Source organism: Pieris napi, chromosome 13 (assembly GCF_905475465.1).
Source record: "Pieris napi chromosome 13, ilPieNapi1.2, whole genome shotgun sequence".
Lineage (NCBI taxonomy): Eukaryota > Metazoa > Arthropoda > Insecta > Lepidoptera > Pieridae > Pieris > Pieris napi.
Window position 1 is genome coordinate 10,018,284 of NC_062246.1, and position 27,941 is coordinate 10,046,224.

The window sequence follows — 27,941 nt, forward strand, 5'->3', positions numbered from 1 at the left end:
TAAGCTTTAATTAAAGGTGAGGTCATTCACCTCTTAAAGGTCACGAACACATATTTGACCAATCAGCGGTTTACTGTAGTGACTGCATCTCTGCGTCATCTGCATTTCTTACTGTAATTTGGCTGTTTTAAAAGGACATCTGGTTGCCCACCAGTACCTGATAGATATTTACCAAAATTTTTTAAAACGTACCAACTTGTTATGATTTTTTGGCTGGTAGCGAATGATTTAGATAAATTACTAGTTTTTTATGTCGCTCGATCACCCGGTTATACCGTTATATTAACCATTTTAAAATAAACTATTTTATTAAGGTATAAATGGGTTTTACTTGTAAATATTTATTTTAAAAAATGTTTTTTTTAATTCTAAGTTTTTATGAATAAAGGTTTTACGCAATTTATTATCGTTTTTTCAATTCAATATATGATTAATGAAAAACATATTTAAGAGATTTTTTTATATTTTATACAAAATTTAAAGCTTAAGCCTAATAATTAAAGGCACAATTTGAGTTTTAAGTTTTTCGAAGACATTTTAAGAAGAGAAAACTAAAATAAATGAAAACTACACATTAATAACACAGTTTATACCTCTCTAAATCACCATAAAAAACTTAGATTTACATTTATACATTTATTTTGCATTATACAAATATTTAACATTACAAGATCCTATATAAGATGGTACCTATTCTATAAATGTGGGTGTGACCTCACTGGTTCCATATGAGAAGACAGAAGAAATCCAGGAGCTAAGCCAGTACAGCATCAGACCCCAAAATAGACATCTCACTATGATATCTACGCACCACATGCTGAAAATATATTAATAATCTTAATCGATATTTAAACGTCAATTATATTTTTTTTTTGATTCGATTTCTTTATTAAGCGGAGTTTAGGATACATTAATAACTTTATGTGTGTGTTTCTTAATAAATATTCTTTTTATCTTTAAATTTTGTGTTTTGACACATGAAGTATGCACTATTAAAAGGTAGGATTTTAAAGAACAAAGCTGGAGACAATAGCGAATTTTAGTAGTATATACACTGTCCTTAATTCACTAAGACTGGCTAAGTTACAAGACACTAGACTTAGCCCGTACGTCAAAAATGTATTGGATATAATACGTACGGTAGTCAAAGTTCAACATTATACATTAACAACAACTATACCATCTACTCAGTTTAATTTTAATAAACTTCGAGATTTTCAGCGTACTCAATTACACGTTGCATATGCCCCACTAAATGCCATAGGACTCATCTCTTGGGCAGGGGCCCTCTTGGGCCCGTGGCATTTGCCAGCCCTGCCACCCTATTGTTACGCCACCGCAGTCGACGCATTTTAAACTGAGTCGTCGGGCAATAAATGTCACTGACAAAAGATGACATCTCAACGCCACGGCCGTAAAGCATTTACGATAGAGGAGTGCATTATTATGCAGATTAGAAAAAGGGGTTTGATTTCCCATTTTCTAATCAGAATCTAAAGAAATTTGACGTGGGTCATTTAACAATTCAATGATTTCTTTCACACAAAACAATTTGTACCACGTCTGCTTATTATGACGTGTTTGTCAATTCCTTTCGATGTCATTATGAACGGATTCAACTGTAATAATAACTGTCCGTAATTAGGGACGCTTTAATGTCAAACTAAATCTTGTACATTTAGAAGAATTTGCATAGCTGCTCCTGTGTTTTAGATAAAAGCCTTGATTGTGTGATGGTACCGAAACGATTACAATACATACATTGTCATGTGTCGCCTTGCTGCGGGTAGTGTATCGTCATATTCTTTCAATATAAACACACGAGCAGCTCTGATGCAGTCTTCAAAATAGTTTGGAATGTCCAGACCTAAAAAAATATTAGCAATTAAATCAAGACGCAGAAATATGTATACATTTCCTTGCTTCTCGCAGTGACGAAGTTTATTTTGCTTACAAAGACTTAAATTTAACAAATCTAAATTTAAAATAATTAAAATCGAAATATGTCGAACGAAAAAGCGGCACGGCACTTTCCTTTTCTCGGCCTCGGCATAGAAGCCTGAATTTCAGTCTGTGCTTAAGGGACCTTCCGTATTAAGTTATTACGTAATTATCAAACCTAACAACATTTTATACTGACCATAATAATATTACTTTTTTTTTTATTTATTGAGGAAGATTTACAGCTTATTACTAACGCCATTAAATAAATCTTTTCAAATAGTTTAGTACTAATTTTAACTGGATTGGTGACAATAAAATGATTTTATTCAACTATATAAATATATATCAAAGAAAGTAAGTAAAAATTGGTTAAGTAACACTTAACAGTTTAGTATAACTTATATGTACACTTATAAAAACTTATGTTCATCATTCATTCCACTGAGGAGCTTAGATGTCATAGCTCTCCTTGCCGACACCACACTTGAGGCGAATAGGTCAATATCACAAGTTAGACTATTAAAAATCTTCTATATATATAAAATATATCTTATATGTTTTTAATAAATACATTGACTTGGAAATCGCACTAAATAATCTAATTTAATTTCATGTTTTTGAGTGATGGTATTTATTTAAAACATATAAGAACTTGATTACTGAAGTTGTTAGGTTAGCTAATTACGTAATAACTTAAGAAAGAAGGTCTCTTAAGTAGGGACCGAATAAATTGGTATTACATGGATCTCCCAACTTTCTTCGGTAGAAGAACTGAGTTGCGAGACTTTTTTCAAGTTATATTTTTGATGGCATTAATTATTGTATTATACTAGATTCGCCTTGTTCTATTCGGTCGTTTACATGGCCTATTCAATACAAATATAATTTAAAAAACAAAGTGTCTTACCAATAGCGTCCACCTTATAGTCCCGTCTCTCTCTTATGTTGAGTCTCTGTCGCACAGTCTGAGCGATGTCAGATTTGAAATCCCATTGGTTGTTTGTGTAATACTCGAAAACGTCAAAGCCTTTACTTATGCGCTTGTGTACACGCATTAATCTGAAATGTTATAAAGTTAAAAAATCCACGACCATTATAAACATATTAATACTAGCTGACCCGGCAAACGTTTGTTTTGCCATGTATATTATTTGTAGGATTTTTTTTAGTTCAATAAAAATAACTATCTACAGTTATAAAAAATAGGGGTTGATCGTAGAGGGGTGAGAGTAAGGGGGTTATATGTATTTTAGATCTGGGCCTCAGATTTCTGAATCTGTATCACCATCATTTTTAAATCTAATAGGCAAGTAGTTGATCGGCCTCCAGTGCCTGACACACACCGTCGACTTTTTTTGGGTCTAAGACATGTCAGTTTCCTCAAGATGTTTTCCTTCACCGTTCGAGCGAATGTTAATTGCGCACTTAGAAAGAAAGTTCATTACGTCCTCAGGGATGAGAGTCGCACGCTGAAGCCACTAGGCCAACACTACTCAATTAGTTATTACTCGTACATAATCAATTTATATGGTTAAATAATTCTAGAAATAATCAATTTTCCGTGAAATGTTTCGTATATAAGCACGCGTTCGTGCCTTCACGCTTCAGTTAAAGTGAATATGACCAATTTGGGAACTTTCAAACTATGATTTCAAAGTAAAAAATTAAGTATTCAAACCTGCAAACCTTTCTGTCACTTCTACAAAATTCAATTTAGACGCAATTTAAATGTACTTACACTGGTTTGTATCCGAGACAAAAGAGTAAGGTGTCGACGAGTAGCGCGGGCAGCCAGTGGAAGAAGAACGCGCAGATGTTATGGTATAGGCGGGAGTGCTTCATTGAACCACCAGGATACCTAAAAGCCATAGGAATTAACATGGAAACGCGCCGCCACGCCTGACAGTATTATGGATAGAGAATATCATTAGAAAGTAGATTGTGGGCTTCGTTCGACTTTAGTCAACAAAAACTCCAGTCCAATACACATTGACATGACAACTTTTTTAATGGGGGGCAAACGAACCAACGGGAAAGCCAAAGACAGCTACCGCAGACTTTTGTTAATTGGCGCGTTGCCGGATTTTAAGTGGTAATAACATTCAATAACATTATTGCGTCTATTTAACGCAACGTTTCGTAAATTGAAGAGTTTTAGTTTTACAGTAATCGTTATTTATGTATAACTTCTAATTGCTATTAATTTTCTTATTTATAACAACTAAAACCTTTTTACCAATGTTTGTCTTCTTTTAGTTCTATCTGTTCTGTGATATTATCTATGAGGTTTACTATTAGTATATCTTATAAAAGACTCACCAAACAACACCATTAAGCGGCACTCTGTTCATGATGATATCTCGTCCAGCGTCTATCATCTCTGTCCATGTCACCTTGATCTCCGCTGAAGACGTGAAATTGATCACATTCGACTTTTTGTCACTGTAACAAGATGTGAGCTATTTAGCTATATATGAACTTCCAGTGATCAATATAAACGCTTAGTTTGATACTTATGAAGTTGGAAAATATGTTTTTTTATTATATTAATTAAATAAATAATAAGTTTCATTAAATAAGCATCTCGGTGAAGGTCGTCGTATATCGGGATCTTAGACCATAAGTGACAATTTAATGTAAGTGTAATCGTGTATTTAATAAATACCTTTTGGATATTATCGGAAACATGAATGTTAAATGACAATTTATGAGTTTGGGAAAAACTAAAGGGCTCATTTTGGCTTCAAGTATGTGATAATTGCATATATTGGGATGCGCTTTTACTTATTAACTTAAATAAATATATGTAACTTAACTAATGTTAGGTTTCATAACTCGCGGCACATTAAATTACCTCCAGTACAAGCAATTACAAAATTGTCCTTTCTTGGCATTACTGAAAGTAAGCTGATGGGGGGGCACCATACAAATATACCATAAACTAGGCATGCTATTTAAAAGCCTGCCTGCGTCGATTAGGTGCCGTTGTTGGCGCCATATATATGCCAATGAACCACCAAAATATTATTTTAATATAAACAAAATAAGGAAGAAGTACCAACCAAATGGAAACTCACCACTCCTCCGTCTCAAGTATTCATCGTTTATGAAACTACATTAAATGATCCTTATCATTCATTAATTTTTGAATGGTTAGAAAAAACATGCGGAATTGTTACACGTACCCATATGATAAATAGTTCCAAGCCATTATCATAATACCATTGATGAATACGTCTACTGGCAAATAGTCAGCATAGCTGTTGCCTTTACAATACATTGTCCGGATCACACCTTTACCCGCACCTGAAATACGAATTTGGTTAATTCTATTATTACACGCTTTATATTAGCTTCACCTGTATGTATGTATGTATGTATGTAACCGACTCCTTCGGACTCGATTTTGACCCACTTTAAACGGACAGATTTAATTCAAACTTTGTACACTTATAAAGAATCAGCGATAATATAATAATTTCATAGGTTTATCTCGAAAAAACAATGAAATTTTTTTTAAGTCCACAAAGCAATACGATTAAATTGAGACAACACGTATAGGACTAAAAAGTGGAAAATAAATATAGTTTAAAAAACTATAAAGCACGCTTTTAAAGCACATCAAACTAAAAAGTGAAAAATAATTCCTAATTTAGGATGAAAATGGTAATGAACGAAAAATACTGGTATTATTGTGAAAAAGCGTGGGGCGCTCTGTGCCATATTTTTCGTCTATCTATTTTTGAAGTTATACTTCTTTTGGCGCAATAGGGAAAAATTATGAGAGTAATAAAATTGAGTTTTTGTACCGTGACATTAGCGCTACGAGTATTGAGAAAACTATGTAATTTCACACAAAACAGTTCTTACCGATAAGTAGTCCGGTAGGTCCATTTATATTGTCAGTCCATCCAGGCACTGGCTCTTGCCAGATCGGGATAACTGTAAGTTTACATAAATTTTAAATATTTTTTGGCAATTTTGTTATATATTTTTATACAGTTTATAGAAAGGAGTTTATAGTAAAGACTGAACACAAACTATACAAAAAAAAGGGTGCGTGTACTTATGTACGCGCGTAAGAAGTTATACTTCTTTGACATTATTAAAAATAGTTTTTGATTGCATGCAAATAATTAATTACAATTAAATAATCAAAGACTGGAAAAGGAGTCAATAAAGTCAATAAAGTTCAGTTTACATTTGAAAAATTAAATAAATAAATATTTATTATTATTCTCTTACATTAAACAAATAAAACCCTATTTATCTTTAAAACATTTTTATTTCATTATACTATTTATTTTTAAGTGACTCTAATGTCTTCATCAGGATTTCGGTTTGTAATTTTAAATTAATCATTACTTGGTTGTGCATCTACGAGGCTTCTCCAAAACTAAAACTACTACTTGCTTTCTGCAACAAATAAGAGAATATTAATTTAAGCTCTGTCCATGCAAAACTTAAAAAATTGTATAATTCATATTATAAAATTTTTAACACATTTATATTAATATAATTATATAAATGTGTTAATAATATAATTTGTAGCACATGCTACAGACCTGGATAGCAACTTTCTTTTATTCTATTAAGAGATAGAGATAATTTAAATATAATACCGGTGTCTTCCTTGTAGGTTTCTTTTGAGTTGTTTGGGGATTCTTGTTGTTCAGTTCGACATGATTTTCTTTAACCTTTCTTTAATCCTACAAAATAATGAAATTGTTAAGTTATGTTGTCACTGTTGTGCACACCTTTGTTTGGCATTTTTAGTATTCAAGTTATGTCAAAACTGATTTATTACCTTGTCATTGTTGGCTTTATTTGCTTTTGGGATAGCAATTGTTTCCAAAATGATTTTATTTGTAATATCCTGAAATATATAAATAACATCTATTAATTTAAGTATCATGGTGAGTGGTTCGCACTCAGGTATTAAGGTGTATTATACCCACTGTCCATTATAAGTGGGAATGGGCTCACATCTGGCTGGACAGAGTTTCGGTACAACAAGAGCAACATGGATGTTTTGAGGTATTACAATATCTCTAACTACCCTGTAGGGGAATAAAGTATGTGCCTATGCTTGAGAGGTTGAACCTTGAACATCACCATCATATTTATAATTAACATTCCTACCTCGACACCATCACAATCAAATTCATTGAAATCTACTTCAAACCGTTGCGGTATCATCTCTGCCATATCCATTGTGTCTGGAGAAGGTGATGGTGGCTTTGTTCCACCTCTAGTTTTTGATGTTTCACGGCGATAAGATGACAACTCTTTTTTTGTATTCAATTTAGTGCACTTCCACTGATTCATCAATTGTTTTTTGTCTCTTGTCCTTATATTTGCTAGATTAAATCTGAAAAATTACATGTTTTGATTAAATAATGTAATCATTTTTTTGAGATACAGGTACTTATTAAAATGTTTACTTCTCTGTAATATCACTCCAAGCCTTCATTTTCTCCTTATTAGTATTCGTGCTTAAATCTTTGTTCTCAATTATTGATATATAGGGTCGTAGAATATTTCTAAAAAGTTGCTGTAACAAACGCAATAAACAAAAGCAATGAATAATGGTTCATGTTTCAGTTTTAATCAACAATAATACTCGATAATACATACGGATAGTTAACCTCAATTGTATTGAAGCACTCAGGAAGTTTAGCACAGTTTTTTCACAAATATTTTATCATATTAATTAGTATTGATTTAGATATTCAATTTAAATCACTTCTAAAATTCGCACTTGTATAATGAAAATAACTAGATACATAGATAATCTTTTATTTTAAACAATAATTCAAACTCCTATATTTGTTTAAAAGGTAAATGTCAATGTCAGATGTCAATTGTCATGGATATTCAAAATTCTTGTTAAGCTGCTAAGCTAAGAAATAGAATATGCGTGAAGTTAGCTTATATTCTATTTCTTTTGTAGATTGCGCACGCTATAATCACACTCCGAATTTTGTGTCATAGGTGCGCGCGCATCGTAAAATTTCACTCTCATCAAATTTTCATAACGCGCCTAAAGAAGTATAACTTCAAAAATTCTGTTCACCAGCCTTGCGATTCTGTAACTCACTTTTCGTGATCATAAAATGACTGCTTCACGACTGATTTGAGAGCGACCGCCGATACGAAAACCGCTCTGTGAGTTCGAAAAGTGCGTTACAGAATCGCAAGGCAGGACGTCGAATAAATTTACAACTTAATTATCAATGATAATATATTGTTCAACAACACAAAAATTCAATTTTATATGAGGTGAGTAAACAAATTTCTGTAAAAATATTAATCCAGCTAAACCAATGCTAGTGGAATGGTAGTTGGTATTTGATCATTATTTTGATTATAAAATATTCCTAAATTTATATGTTACTTAGTATTTTTTTTATGTAATAGGAGGCAAACGGGCAGGAGGCTCACCTGATGTCAAGTGATATCGCCGCCCATGGACACTCACAATGCCAGAAGGCTCGCAAGTGGTTGCCGGCCTTTCAAGAATTGGTACGCTCTTTCCTTGAAAGACCCTAAGTCGAATTGGTTCGGAAATACTTCTGTGGGCAGCTGGTTCCACATAGTGGTAGTGCGCGGCAAAAAATTTCGCTAATTAGCCACTGTTTTTCCGAACTATGGTAGACCCATTGTCCTTAAATAAGGTGTATGTTCGGCCCGGAAATGGAACCAGCAGCAGATGCAATGATGCAGTGAATGTGTATAGTGTTAGGTTGTATGTAAACGTTTTAATTACCTATAGAAGGCCTTAATATAATGAGGGGAATATCCTCCATGGCTTCCACTGCTAAGGCTTCTCCTAAAGCCTTCGTGAATGCGTAAGAGTTCGGTAACTTGCTGAGTAACCTATAATGAACAAAACATATTTTATTGTATAAAATTATATCGACTAATTTTATTATATTTATATACATGTGCATTAATTTGACACATACATGTATAGATGAAAATAGCTTTTCGTTTTAATAACTTAATTATAAAAAAATATATGTACAAAATCTGTTTAGTTTTAAAGTATTATTTTTATATTTTAGTGAAAATAAAAATCATTAATTGTTTTTATTATTCCATGTATAAATGAACACAGTGTATCTGATTACACAAAACACATGATGTCCCTAATGTGGGGACTAACGTCATTTTTAAATACTTAAATATATATTCATATTGATTCTCTCTCTCGCAGCAAGTGGACATTCTCTCTCTCTTACAATCAATCTACATACTTAATAAAGCCTTACTTTGGAGTTATAGCAGCTATGGTCTCCTCATCCATCCATTGGACAGCTTCAATGACCTTATGAGGGTCAGCTGGTGGTGGGTATGGACGCTCCTCGAGCAATTTCTCATGCAGGTGGCAATATGCAGTCGATATGTGGATATGTAGCTGAAATATTGGATATTTTTTTATAGAAAACTCTTTAAAACCCTATGGCACTACAAGAAGTGTTAGATAACATTTGTGTTTCAGATAACATTATACTCTGTGTCTGACACACATCGATTGTTAGGCCTTGAATAGTTTCCTTACGATGTTCTGCGCATGAGCTACTATTAATAACTCACTTAGAACCTTCCATTAACCAACACAGGTCTCATTTATTTTATTTGGTATATCATAGTAATTAAATTTAATATAATAAAAATAATTGAATATCAGCAGTGTTGGCCTAGTGGCTTCAGCGTGCGACTCTCATCCCCGAGGTGGTAGGTTCGAGCCCGGCTGTGCACCAATGGACTTTCTATGTGCGCGTTTAACATTCGCTCAAACGGTGAAGGAAAACTTCGTGAGGATACCGGTTTGCCAAAAAGTCGATAACGCACTGACGTGCGTGCGTGGCACAGGAGGCGGATCGCCTACTTGACCATTAGATCAACAAATGATCATGAAACAGATACAGAAATCAGAGGCTCAGACACAAAAAGGTTGTAGTGCCACTGATTTATTTATTTTTTAGTCATTAAATAAAATTATTAAACCTACTTCAAATACCTGTCATATCTCAAAACCTACTAAACTTATTTTGGTATTGGACTGTTCATAAGTAGAACCATAGATTTAAATAAAATCATATAGAACTTTTTGTTTCCTATAAATATGTACAATCTTACAAAATTAACATGCGTCCTAAACAGATAATATATTTATATTATCCGATTCCTATAACTTGCATAAAGGTAATCCTTTGAAGTTAATATTAGAGAGCAGATCAGGGAAAATTTTTCATAGAATCTCTTTGGTTGCGTATTTTCTAGTAGTATTTCCACTTAACACAAGAATTAACTTTTTTTATGGAGTGGTATTGGCCGCTCTTTTCACACCTCAATTGTATATAATCTGCATCAATTTATCAGACTATGTACTTACTTTTAAGTTTTTGCATTGTCTTGCCAACTCCAACACAAGTTTCGTACCGCGAACGTTCAATAGCACTGCTTTTTTCAACTCTTCGTCGAATCTACAATAAATGTTACTTATTAATAAACCTATAAATATTAAATAAAAATCTTAAATTGGCAAAATTGGACAAAGTAAATAAGTCGGTATTATATATAAATCATTTAAAGTGATTCAAATATTGATCCTTTAGGAATCTCTTCATAAAATACAGCCTTGCGATTCTGTATCTCAATTCAGTCGTGAAGCAGTCATTTTATGATTTGGCATTCTGATAAGGAGGGAGCTTGTAGTTTATTGTTTATCAGAATGCCAAATCGTAAAATGACTGCTTTACGACTGATACGACCGCCGCTGTGAAAACCGCTGTGTGAGTTCGAAAAGTGAGTTACAGAATCGTAAGGCAGGCCCAAATTATAATCAAACGCTAATCATGGATCATCGAGTCATGGATCTAATTCAATTATAGTTATAGTTTTTCTCAGAAAAGAATACGTGACAAATAGTGTTACATTTTCGTAAAGGCACTTTTGTCTGCCCCATTTTGACATACCTGACAGTTGCAGCAGCATGCACTATCATATCCACTTCATCTATAAGCATCTTCCTGTCTTCTTCACTGATAGCTAGGTCTGGTTCACTCACATCGCCACACACAAGGGCCATTTTCTCGAGCAGAGGTTCTACGCCGCCTTTGAGGTTTTTTACCTTCTCGAAGAGCTGTGAATAATAAAATCTTTATATATATAATTCTACTGTTCGTGTGTCACTGAACTGCTCTTAAACGGCTGGACCGATTTGAATGAATTTTTTTGTATGTGTTTATGATGATAATGAGGTATAGATTCACAAATCAGCCGTATCTAGTATTTATCTATACAGAAAATAAACAGCTGGTATATATATAAATCTTCTGTGTATGTGTTCCTAATTAAAATCCTAAACGGAGGGACCGATTTTGATGAAATTTTTTGTGTGTTCAAGCGGAGTCGACAATGATTTATATTATTAGATTTTTTTGTAAGTAAGACGTGTGTACCGGACAACGTCTGTCGGATCCGCTACTTAACTATTTAATTGTAGATGTTCAAAATATTTTCTAAATTTGTATTAACTGGTAAAGATCTAAAAGAGCTCCAGGTATGGCATTTGACAGCGCAAGATTGGCTCGAGTTTTGGAGGCTTATTTTTGGGTCGTTGTAACCTAAGTTAAAACCTTTTGTTATATAAGACGTTATATAGTCAGCGTATTCTATGGGTTCAAATCGAAATATAAACTTCATAAGATCTTCATGTGAACAAATAATTATAGTATGTGCGCTGTAGCATGGTGCGGGTGACAGTTTCAGTAACGTTTCGTTTCACGCTTGAAAGTTGCCGCGATTTACAACTTATGACTTAGTATTTCAGCTGTACCACATTCGTAATATATTAAATCAATAACTGTAGTAACTTAAATTTAACCCAGCCAGAATGTTCTAGTCTGCAAATAAAATCAATTGAAAGAAGAATTAAGCAACTGCCACGCGCACCGTGCTACGGCGAACATAGTATAGTAATACACTAAATTTTCTTATTGATAAGAACAAGTTTTAAAAAATTAAAACTTTTTAGCGTATGTTAAAGGTTCTTTGTTAAGAAATCTTGAAGCTTTACAAATGAGGTTATGTTTAGACACATGTACGGAACTTTTTCATTACATCGAACAAAACAGAATATAATTACGATCGGATCTGAGGGATTTTTTGTTATTCAAAGAACTCAATTAATCTATTTTAAAAAGTAATTGAAGCTAGTCTGATGATTAGATCTATATAGTCAATGAACTCCATTAGCCAATATCTCATTAAAAATGAATCCATTATTTCTTTATGACACTAGAATAATAATATACAAAGGATTATGTTCTTCTTCATAGCAATCATTATTATAGAATTTGTATATAAAACTCGAGAAAGTCTCGTGTTCCTGTAAATACAATTCAATCATTTCATTGTTATTATTTTATTTATTTATCTAAATTATCACGCTTTTTTCCCGAACGGTCCTTATATACCTCTCTCACTCCATCCACGACATTCACCATGCATGCTCAAACAAAATAAAATATAAACTCAAAATATCTTTATTCATATAGGTAAACAAGTACACTTATGAACGTCAGAAAAGAAGTTAAATTAATTGTAAATTTACATTTACTATAAGTTCGCAAGTCAAGGGCGTAGAGCGGGCAAGAAACTTTCCGCCACTCTTTTGAATCGCTAAGTTTCGAGTCATACAAATTGTTTGAACTGGAGCTAATCAATCCCAAGGATTAGGATCATTTAAATATTCGTCAAATTTCTAAAAAGCAGTCGTATTGACACTTATTCAAAATACCTATGATTATTAAAACTATATTAATTTAATTTTGACATCAATTTATACATCAAGCTACAATATCATTTGACATTTAATGTGTAAAAATTAAAGACCATAATTTCGGTATATTTGTACATGTACCAATTCTTAAAAGGCCGGCAACGCACTTGCGAGTCTTCTGACAATGTGAGTGTCTATGGGCGGCGGTATCACTTAACATCAGGTGAGCCTCCTGCCTGCCGCCTATTACATAAAAAAAGTGAATCAAAACATTTGTCTCACTCTCTATTATAATAGAATTCTCTTTAGAAACGTATTAAATAAGCGTGCAATATGGGTATAAGGTTACATTTGTGTTTGCAATAGCCAAGAGCTGTGACGAAAGGATATGTCGTAAAGTTACTTCATACGTGATTAGTACCTATACTAGGGCTAAGTGAATATAGGCGTATGTAACTATTCACTATTTAAATGTAAAAGAATTTTAATTAGAGATCCGTTCTTAATGTAATAAGCGCATACGAAGGTTCACAAGAAAGTATTTTTATGTAACGTGTACGAGTGTAAATGTACGAGAAATGTCACGTGTTTGTGACTGTTGTCTGGAAGAGATCAATTATATGTGTTAACGTAAAATTGTAAAAACCGTTAGATTGTAATCTATCGGTTATCGGTATTCGGTAGATTGTACTACACTAACTTAGTTATCATTCAAACTTCTTTGGTCAATTACAGATTAATTTTACTTCCCAACAATTTCATATAACTACCGAATAATAATACGTTAAATTGCAAGCAGTATGTTGAGTTGACAATCTTTCGACAGTTTACAATCTCGCGAGATAGATTACAATCTAACGGTTTTTACAATTTTACGGTGACATATATACTTTTTAGTGTAAGTCGAAGACGGTTAAGAAATCGTGAGGTTTTTCTTATGATATTATTACAAAACAAGATGGCGTAAAACTTTTTAATTACTTTGAAATATGCAAGAAGAACGGATAGATCTGGATTTATGAGATCTCTATAAAGCAAGATCTTTGTCATTGTTCATCATTTTGTCGAGAAGAGATCGCTTATTAGCAATAAGATTGCGCAATGTAATATTATTTTCGGTTTTTCAAATGTTTTATATGCTATTCAATATACATGGTTTTGGACGTGGGGTCTCCCTTCTATAGGGTCAATAATAGTGATAATACAAAATAGGTATAACTCTGCCTGATAGTCCCTTTCCGATTTAACTTATTAATAATTATACTTACAGCATCAGCAAATAGTTCTTCAAGACGCTGTTTTGGAGTTTTCCCTTTTTTTGGGCGGATGAGAAGAATTATCTTACGGATATCCGGGCATTTCCTGGAAAGATTCACAAAATAAACAACAATTAATATTTGGGCTTGGTGATAATATTTATTATTTAATACATGTATATTACTTATATTATTAAGACTTAGTCGTTAACTAAGATTAATATATATATATATAAGATACTTTGAGGAATAGGAAAATTGCTTGTGTCTTAAAACGATTTCAACTTAGTATTAAATGTTTATGTGATCTATTATTTTATAAAGCAACATATAACTTTTTATGTATAATATATATGCATTAAATTTGACTCCTTCGATATAAATTAAAACATTTTAAAACATAAATAGAAATATATTTAAATGCGGTAATCGCGTTCATCTGGGTTTCTTCCGAACGCGATTATCGCATGAAGATGCAAAAATGCGTCTTAAATTGAGACATTGAAACTTTATACATTTATAGTTATTAGCGCATAACATTTTTACACGCTTTATATTAGCTACACCTGTATGTTTGTATGTATGTATGTAACTGACTCCTTCGGACTCGATTTTGACCAACTTTTAACGGACAGATTTAATTCAAACTTTGCGCACCTGTCAAAGATCGATGACAATGCAATAATCCGAAAAAAAAAATGAAAAAAATTTAACTAAAAAATTAATAATAGTTAAAAAAAACTATTATTAATATTAATTTTTTAGTTTGATGTGCTTTAAAAGCGTGTTTTTTAGTTTTTTAAAACTATTATTAATTATAAATAAGTAAAATCAGCGGCGCTACAACCTCTTTAGGTCTGGGCCTCAGATTATGTATCTGTTTCATGATCGTTTCAATATAATATGCAAGTAGGTGATCAGCCTCCAATGCTTGACACACGTCTTTGACTTTGGGTCTAAAGCAAGCCGGTTTCCTCACGATGTTTTCCTTCACCGTTCGAGCGAATGTTGAATGCGCACATAAAAAGTCCATTGGTGAACAGCCGGGGATCGAACCTACGACCTCAGGGATGAGAGTCGCACACTGAAGCCACTAGGCCAACACACACTTTATAAATACGTACCGTAGTAATTTCTCGACAAGCACCTTCCCCATGAAGCCAGTACCACCAGTGATGAACACTGTCAAATTCGCGAATGTTTCCGCAAGTCGATCTGGGAGCGAGTCCACCTCATTCGCTGATAAACCTTCCGACGACATGGCCCTGCAAAAAATACGATCTCTCAAATTTCATTTAATCACACAAGCACTATCATAAAGTACCTACTAAACCAATACGATGATGTCGATAAAAATATACAGTGTAAACTCTATACCGAATTTCAAGGGACCGAGCGATTCGTTATAGGGAGGGAATATATTATATATGTTAACGTAAAATTGTAAAAACCGTTAGATTGTAATCTATCGGTTATCGGTTATCGGTATTCGGTAGATTGTACTACACTAACTTAGTTATCATTCAAACTTCTTTGGTCAATTACAGATTAATTTTACTTCCCAACAATTTCATATAACTACCGAATAATAATACGTTAAATTGCAAGCAGTATGTTGAGTTGACAATCTTTCGACAGTTTACAATCTCGCGAGATAGATTACAATCTAACGGTTTTTACAATTTTACGGTGACATATATATATGTATATAGATAAAATATCGCTGCTGTGAACTCACACTGCGAACATATAAATATGTCGATAATGTCGGAGATAGCATTCAGGAGGCGCAACGTCTATGTGAACGGGGATCTGTGCAACAGACTGGTTCTGGCCCTTGTTGTCGTAAACAACCTTGGCCTTCACCGTGGCACTCACAACAAACCGATACCAAGAAACCGAGTACTTGAAGTCAAAAAATCATTTCATAATATAGGTAACACAATGTACACTTGTGAAGCGGCTGAAAAAAATAAAGCATGCAAATACAGGGGTCTGGGCTCAGAATATGATTTTGTCCCATTCGGTGTCGAGACCCTTGGTCCGTGGGGTCCTAGCGCTTTAAAGCTTTTTAAAGGATTTTCAAAAAGGTTAGTCGACATCACAGGAGACCGAAGATCTGGCAGCTACCTCGGACAAAGAATTAGTCTAGCAATTCAAAGGGGGAACGCTGCCAGTATCTTCGGAACCTTGCCTAAAGGGACTCCTTTTAATGATATATTTTAGTTTATGTTAAGTTTAGTTATTTATTTCAAAGTATTTTTATGTACACTTATAAACGTCAAAATAGAAATGTATATGAAGTGTTTCTAACTTTACATTTAGTGCCAATTCTCAAATCAAGGGCGTAGAACGAAGAAGAACTGGCAATAAACACTCCGCCACTCTTTTTAATCGCCATGTTTTTTTACACAACGGGACATCTTAAGTAATTAATAATAATAAAATAAATTAAAAACAAAGACTCCTCCTCTATCAGCAGGAGGCATGGTGAAATAGGAACCAGAAAGTCACCATCCCCTCAATACTTTAAGTTAATAGTAGGCCGGTCTTGTTTTTATTTGATAAATGATAAATGATTTATTTCTGTATGTAGATTTTTACAAACACTTTTACACGTCAAACATTTTTTTTTTACAACTAGATGAGATCGACGTTTCCTATCTGACTACTCTGAGAAGAAACGCCGAAACTAATTCAGAGGTCACAGTCTCTTTTAAAGTCCAGACATAACTAACAAGATTATGTGAAGACCATGTAGATTGCAGTCTGAAATGGTCTTTTGAGGAAAGAACCACACAGATTGAGTGGACCTGTCAAGTCCAAAGACAAGACATTTGGGTAGGCCGCATAAATTTCTCAAACTAGACTATTAGTCTAGTCGACAAGTTGAAAATGGAACAAAATAGAGATACTGCTCTTAAAATTATGTGCGATAGCTCATTGGATCCGGAATGACGTCTAGAAAAATGTGCTAAAAGCGTGTATTAGCACATAAAAAATTGCAAAAGTTATAGACCATTAAAGACGAAAAAAAAATGGCATTTAGTTTTTTGCCAATATTTAATAAACTATTAATATTTAAGAAATATCATATAAAGATTCTGAAAGAAGAGGAAATTTCCAATAAAAAACTCCTGACTCCCGGAACTCTATCTCGATTATTTATAATTTTAATTTAACGCTGAAAATAGGTCTTCGGGTGACATTTTTAGGATTCGAGCGTGGCGTCAAAAGCGATTGTGATTGTATCTAACCATCCCAAAGACGAATAATGTTGGGTACATTCAATCTTTTAACATTTTTTTTATCTAAATTACGGACAAGGGTTATTTTCTAATATCAAGATGACATTTGTTTATCACAACAGTCAACACCAATTCGGCGGAAATCGAATCACCGAGTTATATTTGATGCGAGTTACGCTACACAGATGTTACTAGAAAAATGTCGTAATGCAACCTTTGATGAAAACTCATTGTAAATTACGCATACATTACAAATTTGTGATTTGACAACTTTGCGCAATGATGGTGTAAGTAGGACGGTACAATTACTATGAATGTCTGTGGTATGGTCTTTGATATCTTCGTGCTTAATAGAAATGTTAATTAAGCCACATTAAGTCGCGACTTTGTTGCGTTATTAACATGCTCTAACTTCTAATTTATAAAAGTTAAAGTCTACGATCTATCTATTCTAAAATACATGACAACTAACATAAAAATTAAGGAAACGCTGTGTAAAAAGGCTTACTATAAAGTTAACGATTATCTAGTTGATAAAAGGGCCTGGAACTAGTGCAAGATGATGATTTGCTATTTTAAAAGAGTACCGAGAGTTTTTTACGTCGGATTTTTCTCTCGGCCTACACCCTCTGTCTTCTTTGCCGATTAGTAGGGATGTCTACCGATTCAAATTTCATGACGAGGAATAAGTGATACCTGTATCTTATGTTCCATAAACATATTTTTATTTTATTTTTTATTTTTCATACAATTTAAAAATAATAAAAGACTAAATAATGATTTAAAACATTACAATGCTTGTTTTATTTATAGTATAATCTGTTCGTGGCAATCGTAGTTATACTTATTTTTTTATACTACAAATAAATACATATTTCCGTTATTACTGTCCGCTTTCCTTTTGCGTGGAAGCAACAAATCAAATTTGCGCGAATATAATATTTGAACACCTAATTTCGCTTTGTCATTACATAGGCTGCTAAAAGTATCGGGAATGGAATAATACCACTGTTCCTGTCATATTTAAATCTTTTTAATTGAAAACTCCTTTTTTTTAAATCGAATACCATTTATTTTTTTTAAAAAAGATTCTCGGTCTTTTCACAAAGTTTTGTCAAACTTGTTTAGTCGTTGAGAAACCATTTTCTTTGAATTTTCTCGAGTCAATTCCATAATTGACTCGAGAAAATTCAAGAGCGATGATTTATTATGACTTTCGAAGTAGCTTATCACAAAAACAGTGTGTTGACCGGATGATTTCTGCATTTGGTGATGAAGCCCCATCCAAAACCACAATTTATCGCTGGTTTGCTGAATTTCAACGTGGACGTGTCAAGCTCAGTGATGATCCCCGTCAAGGTCGTCCAAAAACTGCAGTCACCCAAGAAAACTTTGATGCTGTGCGTAAGATGATTGAGGAAGATCGACATGTGACATACCGCGAAATTCAGGCAACTTTAGACATTGGCATGTGTCAAATACAAATAATCTTGCATGAACAATTAGGTGAGCACTTAGACGACAATTTGTGCGTTTAGTCCTGGCTAATTTATCCCGTCTAGCTAACTCAGAAGTTTCCTGGGCATTTCGCAGGCTTCATGGAGTGATCTCACTGCTCTGAGGATATCTGTTCGTAGAAGTAGGTGATAAGCCTTCTGATACCCAAAAAAATCTATCTATTCGAATCGTTTTAGCTAAAGTATTGTCTCTTTTCATTACAGCGTAAACGCAGTTTGATAGAATGAGACAAAACTCATAACAATTTTATAAAGTTATATCACACAATAATTACATTTATAATATAACACTGACCTTGCAAGGCCCTGACACAATGAACTACCTAATGTTAGGATTAATTACCATAAGTAACGGAACTTTACATAATAATTAAAATATTTTTTAACGTTGCATTTTGTTTATAATTCCTAACATTATGTCCTACATGTAAAGCGCCAACGTTTATATTTTTTTATAATTGTTTACCCTCTTATGCTGTCAAATAATAAATGAACTTATTTTGTACTTTACAGCAAAAGCCAGATGAAACACACTATAATCTATGGAATTCTATTCAAAATGTCCCATAACCATGGTTTAGACATTTTATTGCGTGAGTGGCTTATTGTGTACCTACCAACAAAGTATTTCGCTGGATATCAAACCCACTGCATCAATCTTTAAACCACGCAGATAGAACTTACATAACACCTTTTAACCGCTTAAAACCGCTTACAACAAGAATGCCTGTTCAGTGATTAATGCCTACCGGCCCGAAACAAATGTTTCAATTCTTTGCTTAGACACGAATTAACAAACCTATTGCGTTCACTGTTAAACCACCGATCACTATTTTCAGCAGGTCTCTTGCACTCAAAATATGATTCCGTTTTAAGCCACATTGATGTAATTATTTAGCGTAAAATTGCACTTAACTTGTAAAGCCATGCATTGCGTGTAGATCGATTTAGCATTGTAATTATTGCAACATGCACTTGCTGTAATAGTTCACGAAATATCGAGTTTGCGGAGAATGTCTTGTTCTAATAGTAAAACCTTAATGCGTTGATGAAGGTTTGAGAAATATTTATTTATTAACACTTCGTTACATTTATACAAAAGCAAAAAACATTATAAAGGATGCAAGGGGCGGCCTTATCGCTAACAAGCGATCTCTTCCAGGCAACCCTAGTAAGGGAAAAATCTAAAAAAGAAATATTATGGGTAAAGTGCAAGAAGTACATAACCAAATCTTATAAAAAACCTTAATCTAACATAATACAATTTTTTAATAAAACTAAAAAGCTAATTTCCGGAATTATGAATGGTGAAATAGGAATAGGAATATAGCAATCTTTGTGGTACTTTTTAATTGATATGATGAGCACGTCTTGAACGAAAATGTAAGACACAAATTACCCAAAAAAATACAAATAATTATTAATCTTATTCTTTTATTTATAGTAAACAATTTAAGTTGTTTGTGACCGTCATCTAATACTGAGACGTATCTAAGTTTTTTCATGAGAATCTATATTAAAATTATCTAATTAGTTTTGCGTTATAAATGAATATAATAAAATGAAAGTATAAAGATTTGAATAAATAACATTTAACACCAGTAATGTCCACCTGCCTGTAATGGGTTAGCACGGCTGAAATAAATATAGCCTATAGAAACTAATGATTAATGAAATGTTGAACCCAATCCAATTTGAGTTTATCTGTTACCAACAAACAAATCTATAAATAGGCCATTCTTTAACGTTATTTCTGTCTTAAAATTGCAAATTCCTGATCACAGCTCTGCAATGAAACAGAATAAAATACTAATTGGTGTCCATAGATTATTTTCTAGAGCCACTTAAAGAGACCTCTTACGTAAACTATTATCAAAAAAGTAAAAACCAAGTAATGAATGTCAACTTACCGTCAAGTATTACAAGGTTATGTTGACATTATATAAGTGTACATTACCTATGATTGTACGCTTTTCTAAATTCCGTTTCGCAAGTTTAAGAGATAATACTGTGTACATTACTGTTTAGCTTTGTTTGTAGTAAATGTTACCCTAACAGTTTCTATAGACGGAGTAGTGATGTCTAAGTTTTAAGCGTGTTATTCTCAACACTGAGATCATACAGCAGTATATTGTACAGAAGGCTTATGTACTTGACTATAAAAAAATATGAATAAAGATACAATGTCAGACTAAGAACCCATAGAGGATTGCAGTGCCTTATTATTTCTAATACGTTTCCGAATTACAATATTTACCGTGTATAGCCGGGATTCGAAGGCATAACCTTCAGGTTATTATACAGGCTCTATCATGAGCATAGTGCTCATAGATATAGACAGCTCGGTTCATTATTACTTGAAAATTGCAAAACCATTGTGGTGTAGTTCTAACGCATTATTAACAATGAACAAAAAATTAAAGTTCTCTCTCATGTGGTATTTGTGCGCTCGCGCACCGGGATGTCAAAAGTCAAAATCATTTAATCATATAGGTAACACAATGTACATTGTACACTTATGAACGTCGAAAAAAAAGATTTGTATATGAAGTGCTTCTAACTTTACATTTAGTGACAGTTCTCAAATCAAGGGCGTAGAACGGAAGAGAAGAACTGAAGAAAAAATGAGTAAGTGTATGAAGTATCAAGACAATAAATCATACTAACCTAAGAAATTCAATGACATTCTGTGTTGCCGAAAGTTTTCAAATAATTCAATTATCTTCTTTCATTAGGCAGACTCTAGCACGCATTCCATGTAATTTAAAATTAGAATTACTTAAACCAAGTTATTTCCGGTCATGTAATGTATTTGACACAAAGATTGCGTTATGACGTACGAACATTTCTGAGAAGACGAGACAAAACAATACGTATTGTTATTGTATGGCATTAATGACTTGCAACACAGGGCAAGAAGTGATAGACAATATGAATTATTGTAGGTATAAAGATATTTCGTAATAAATTAAATAAAAGCGGTGATAGCCAAGTTGCCAGGCGCGTGTCTCTAAGGTTTTGGGAGAATGTTTGAACTCAGCACATTAATTCTATCCAAGTGTGATATTAATATTACACATGGTTAAGAAAAACCTAAATGATTATAACCGTTCAAATCAAAATACCGGTCTTATTGTATGGTGTTGTAATTCATCAAAGTTTACTCTCGACAAATTCAACGTTTTCCTGCGCCTATTTGCGAGTAGGTTTCTAGTTACAACCCGAGGAAGAACCCATAATGCTCTCTGGGTTATCAATGAAGCCAATGATGAAATACTTGTTTGACGGAGCAGCGATATCTAAGTTTTAAGCGTGGTACTCTAAACCTGAGGTCATAGCTTCAAATCCCAGCCTTGCAGTATACTGTGTAGACGACGAAGGCTTATAAAAAACTAGCTGATCCGGCAAACGTCGTTTTGCCATGTTTATCATTTATAATAAAAAATAGGGGTTGATTGTAGAGGGTTGAAAATTAGGGGTTGTATGTATTTTTTAATGTTGTATCATAAAAAAATAAAAATTAAAAATGTTGTCTAAAAAATAAAAAAATAAATTTAGGGGTGGACTACCCCTAACATTTAGGGGGATGAAAAATAGATGTTGGCCGATTCTCATAGATACCGGATAAGCACAAAAAATTTCATTAAAATCGGTCCAGCCGTTTCGGAGGAGTATGGCAACGAAAACTGTGACACGAGAATTTTATATTTTAGATATCACAGAAAGATACATTGTGAGACTCAAGAACTATACAGGATTGCAGTAGCTTATTATTATTTATAATACGTTTTAGTTTTATTTTATTTACCGTGCACAGCCGGGATTCAAAGACCTTGGTTGACCTTTATTGTGTGACCAGAATAAAATTAATTAATTAAAAAGAATTTTTCAGGTATTGAGTAGTTTTTAACTAACTTTCATAGCTCATTTTATTCACACCAACTACGTACGTTATTAATGATAATTATAACTTTACTTAATCTACGATATATAATGGTAGGTTAATAATAAAAATCTCAGAGCAAAAACTCGAATAGTTACAAATAACATTGCAAAGATACAAGTATAATTATTTTGTTTATATTTTTTTTTTAATATTATCACTGTTTAAGTTTTAATTGTTTTGTTTTGTTCCATTAGTTGTGTCTAAATAACTGTAAGTCTATTTATTTTCGCACTTCTTGCTTCCCTTACCTATTTTTTTTCTAAGTGGTTGCCTGGAAAAGATCGAAAGCCAATTGCCCTCCTTTTCGTTTAATTATGTCAATAGTATTATATTTTGGTACATGCAACGAAGTGTTACTAAATTAATTAATTAATCACACTAATTAAACAATCTTAATATGATAAATACTATACATACTAGACGATAATTCTCTAGTTTGACTATGTTACATATTATCATTAGCAAGGAAATAATAGTTTCGGCTTAACACGGTTTACGTAATTTGACAAAACGATTGTATGATTACACGAAATACTTTGTTCATTAAAATAGTTACATTGATGTTAGGAAATTTACTTGTAATTTTATGTTCCAAGGCCGAATCTATTATGAAGCTGAATTTGTACCATCCCTCGTTGTCTTTTTTGTTTGATAAGTGAAAGTCTCGTGGGTTTTGTATACAAGACTAGATAGAAGATATATTATTTAGATATATACTTTCTGCTTTTAGTAGCAAGGCATTTACATTACTAAGTAATATTCTATTATTTTATTTTATCTCCTAATTGTGTTATTGTTATGTAAATAAATGTCTTAATAAATAGATTAATTAAATACATTATAAGCCAGCACCCACTGCTGATAAACTGTAATACAGATTGTCGTGTCTAAATTAATTAATGTATCAATGTGTGCATTCAATTCACGTAACAAAAAATGAATGAATGGTCTAATAATTATGTATATGTGGTTTCTTCACTCTATAAGAAAAAATAAGACAAAAGGTAAAAGATTAGATGCTAGCGCCGCAAGCGTTGAAGTCTTTTATATCGAATTTTTTTTTCGACATTAAATTTTACAAAACATTATCTCTGTCAAACATGTCATCGACAAAAACTTTATCGGAAGATAGATAAATAATTTGTCCTTGTTTCTCCTGTGGTAAGCGTATAATAACATTACTGGCTATACATGCATATGGTATTTTTAATCGACTTCCAAAACAAAGAAGATTAGGTTATCAATTTGATATGTATTTTTTTATAAATTAGACTCTAGCTATTATTTAACTTGTTTAATTATTTTAAAAATTTCTCGACTTTCGTTTGCTTTCCGTATTCACCATAAAATATAACTTTTTTCTATATAACGGCAACTGTATCTGGATTTCAAGTGTTTCATTACGTTACATCACCTTACGATCTAATTTCTTCGGACATTCCAGAATAATGTGTAGCTGTGGTGATTCGGTTGGTACATGTGGCGGTGCAAAAGCATCATGTGGCTTATTAAAATTAATCGCAAAATTCGTTGTTGTGCAAAACTATGATGAGCCAATTTTTTTTAAATTTATTCTTTGAACTCTGAAGAAGGTTTGGAGAGAAAATTTTTAAATAGGAATAAAACATTTACTTTTATTTAGTACTTAGGTTTTTATTCCTTAAAAGAGAAGAGTCTCTATAGAGTAGCATAGCAAATTATTCCATATGTTGGTATGTAGCTACTACAAAGCTAGGCTAAGTAAAACAATCATATTAAGGGTAACCAATGTTCGTGGGGGCAGCTAGTATAAAATAAATATTATTTCTTCTTTCTATGGGTTAAAAGGTAGAATGGGTTTTTCTTACGCCCAGATATAGGACGAGGATATAGGACGCCCAGATTTAGGATAGCATTTAATAAAATAACATTCATAAACAATTCAATTGTAAACAACACTTAATAACAAAGTAATTAATTTACTTAATACTTTAACAGAATTCTAAGTTATTTCAATTCTTAATTAATATAACCCTTGGTTGAATGCTGAAAGTCATTTGAAATACTAATTGATTGGGGTTTTTAGTTACATAAAAATAATTTTAGTCTTAAATCGTGAATTACTAAATGTAAATTTAGGTAATTACTGATGTAAATCCAATTTTTTGTTTCGCTTACCATAAAATTTACAATGATTCTTAGTTCTAAATATAAATACAAACAGCAATTTTATTCCGTTGGTGAATATAAACACAAAATTTGTTTTATTTATAAATTGTTTAATATTATTTTTAAATACCATGGCATTATAAAACTGCAGCATATCGGATGTTGTTTATTATTTAGGTATTGCAATGAAACAAAATAGATAAAGCCTTACAAATGAAAGTTCCGCTTAAATAATTGTGTGTTTTGAATAAATACACTTAAGAAAATTGTCGAATAAGGTACGGCTTCTAATATGGACTTGATAAACAGATAAAAATCGCAGTCACGTTTTAAAACTATATACTTACAAAATTAAGATAATCTTACGACGTAAATACTTCATGTGTGGGTAATCCCGTAGACCTACCCATTTTTTTTTATTGAGATAAAGTTTGCCAACGCTCGGCACACTGACACATTGGTAAAAACAAACACAAAATACAATTTTTAATGTGACAAGCACTTAAAGGCAAACATGACATACATATAGGGATCATAACCTATTATTAAACAAAACAAACATTACAAAAATTTTAAGAAACACCACCTTTGTCCACGTAAAGTATTTGAAAGACTGTCTCACTTTTACCCCATATGTGTATTACTCGCGTAAACTAAGGACAATATTAGAAAGCCCAGAGTTAGAGGTGTGATCCTACCGACTGATTTTCTGCCTTTGTGCGCTTTGAAGACTTGCTCGTACGGAGAAGGAAAACAGCGTGAGAAAACCAGCACGCCTTAGACAATGTAGGTGCCAGCGTGTTAGGCACAGAAAACTAATCATCTACTTGCCTATTACAAAAAACAAATGATCGCGAAACAGAACGTAAAACCTTAAAAGGTTGTTGCGCCATTAGTTTTTTCGAGTTTCACTTACAACTATGATTTTTCACACAAGTTTTTACAATTACGTAAGCATTTGTAAAATTTAAAGTAATGTTACCTTAATACGTATTTGTAATCAGTACTGGCTGTTCAGGCTGAACTTTTTTTAGAAATAAAATATATAGTCTATATGTCGTATATGTTATTTATAGATAAATTAGCATTCTAATGGTGAATGAATTTGAAGCGTTCTAATCGTTTTTCGTCATCAAGTGTTCTGTGTGTGTTAACGAATTATGTGTTCGTATGTTCTATACATTACCGAATTGACTGAAACGTGTAAGTAATACAAATCATTATAATGTGAAACGTTGTACGTTGTACTATTGAATAATGAGATGTAGAATAATTATTACAGCAAAATATTCGTCGGCAAATATATAAATGTAAATCATAAAAATTATAACTTTATAGATAATGGTAGATTATTTGAACTAAGTTATAAGTATAAATTTTGTAAAAATATATTTAATTAATACGGGTTTTGGTTGACATTTACAGATAAATTAACAAAATATAATACATATTATATATTTATATAAATAAAAATTAAAGACAAAATACGTTGCTAAACGCAAAAGTCGAAGATGGCTGGACTAATTTGAGTATTTTTAAATTAAGGTTTGCAGAGAAAAATTTAAAGAAATGCGCGGGAAAACCTAAAAATAATTTTTTAGGTTTTCCATAGAATTTTTTTATTTTCGTAGGATGATTAAAAAAATCATATTAAGGCGAAACGAAGTACTATAACATCAATAAAATTGCACTGTAATTATTGTTAATTTAAATAATATTTTTGTAATCTCAAATATTACAAGGAATCGGGTGTCTAAAAACGTCTCGTAAAAGATTTTATTTTGTAATATCTAAATATAGGTGTATCAATTTTAAAAATGAAAATACTTACGAATAATTTGAAAACTTAAATTGGAAAAATCACAACACAAAACACGTTTAAATGGGTTAACGGAAAATATTGAACTGCGATGTTAGCTATGCGAATTGCAATGAAGTTTTGCAATGTACTTTGTGTCACTAGCTCACGGACCTTACTGAGTACTTGTGGCGCAAGATAGACACTTTTCTGTGATCGTTTAACCACTCAGTATTTCACACTATCGAAACACTACTGTTGAAAATACTCACTTCTGTTCGCAACATTACTTGACATACATCTTCTTAAATCTTTTCGCTATAATTGTTGTGGACGTTTTAAAATACATGACTTACTTTACTTAATGTCTAATAACCCCTAGATGGGGCATAGGGCGTCCACAGTGAGTCTCTATCGCGTTCGGTTTTGAGCGTCGTTCACCTGATTCCAAGGGATTCCGACTTTCTTTGCCTCATCTGCATCTTAGTGGCATTTTGGTGGTTTTGTACTTTTTTTTTAGAATTTTTTTTCTTAAATACATGTATATATATATTATTTTATTCCTTCAACATTATAAATAAACTAAGAGTACCAAAACACCACCTGAAGGGCTACACCACGATGCAAATTTCCTTTAAATCTTTTACAAAATTATAAAACAAACAGAGAGATACACTATATATATCTCTGATCCTTTATTGCCAATGAATCTGCCATCTGATGAGTAAGGTATTTACGATTCACACCAATAATTAATTCTCAATTTCTCATTCGTATCATATATTAACAAAAAATATACAAAGATCTAGTATTAAAATTATAGTAGATAAAATAGATCAGCGTAGAGAGAACGGAAGAGGATCCGGAGTGTCCAAAGCATATCTGGGAATACTGTGGGACATCAGCTGGCCCAGATATCACTGCATAGAAGCTGTAGAGGGAGCGCGAGCTTCAAGTAGCCAGTTGGCAATCAGTAGCGCAAGATTGTCGAAGGTGGCATTTTTTGTTTCGGAGGCCAAGACTCACTTTGAGTAGTTGCGCCAGCGGTGTACTTACACCATGTTACTTAAGAGTAGTGCCATTGTATTTTATACATTTCCAATGTTATAATTATATATAGAATAGATTTGAGGTTTCTTAATTCTTAAATATGTATACTAGAGTAAAAATAATAATAATAAATAAAAAAGAGATATTAGTGAACAGTAAAAAAACAGTAAAATATAGCAGACCACTTATCAAAGATTTTAATCAGATGTACCTATATCTAAAAATGTTTAGTACTACACAGT

At 32.5% G+C, this 27,941-nt stretch overlaps 1 protein-coding gene across 2 annotated transcripts; it reads right to left on the minus strand.

Annotated features, from left to right (window-relative positions):
* Positions 1-574: 574 nt before the first annotated feature.
* LOC125055617 (putative fatty acyl-CoA reductase CG5065) lies at positions 575-26,836 on the minus strand. Of its 2 annotated transcripts, none has more exons than XM_047658078.1 (14): positions 26,683-26,836; positions 15,117-15,257; positions 14,005-14,098; positions 10,929-11,095; positions 10,346-10,436; positions 9,219-9,364; positions 8,714-8,823; positions 5,815-5,886; positions 5,130-5,250; positions 4,264-4,386; positions 3,683-3,802; positions 2,852-3,003; positions 1,762-1,867; positions 575-817 (listed from the first exon to the last, which is right to left on the minus strand). In XM_047658078.1, the coding sequence occupies exons 2-14, from the start codon at positions 15,251-15,253 to the stop codon at positions 691-693; spliced, it is 1,566 nt and encodes a 521-aa protein (XP_047514034.1). In that variant the 5' UTR covers positions 15,254-15,257; positions 26,683-26,836; the 3' UTR covers positions 575-690. The 2 variants fall into 2 exon arrangements, with proteins under 2 accessions (XP_047514034.1, XP_047514033.1); XM_047658077.1 differs by lacking the exon at positions 26,683-26,836 and adding an exon at positions 15,731-15,756.
* Positions 26,837-27,941: the final 1,105 nt, after the last annotated feature.

What these genes read in the sequence shown, in the direction of transcription:
- LOC125055617 (XM_047658077.1), bottom strand. An exon ending in CATGCTGCTGCAACTGTCAG is followed by an intron (nt 10,437 to 10,928) that starts GTATGTCAAAAT and finishes CATTTATTGTAG; the next exon opens with ATTCGACGAAGAGTTGAAAA. An exon ending in ACCTACCGGACTACTTATCG is followed by an intron (nt 5,251 to 5,814) that starts GTAAGAACTGTT and finishes TTCGTATTTCAG; the next exon opens with GTGCGGGTAAAGGTGTGATC.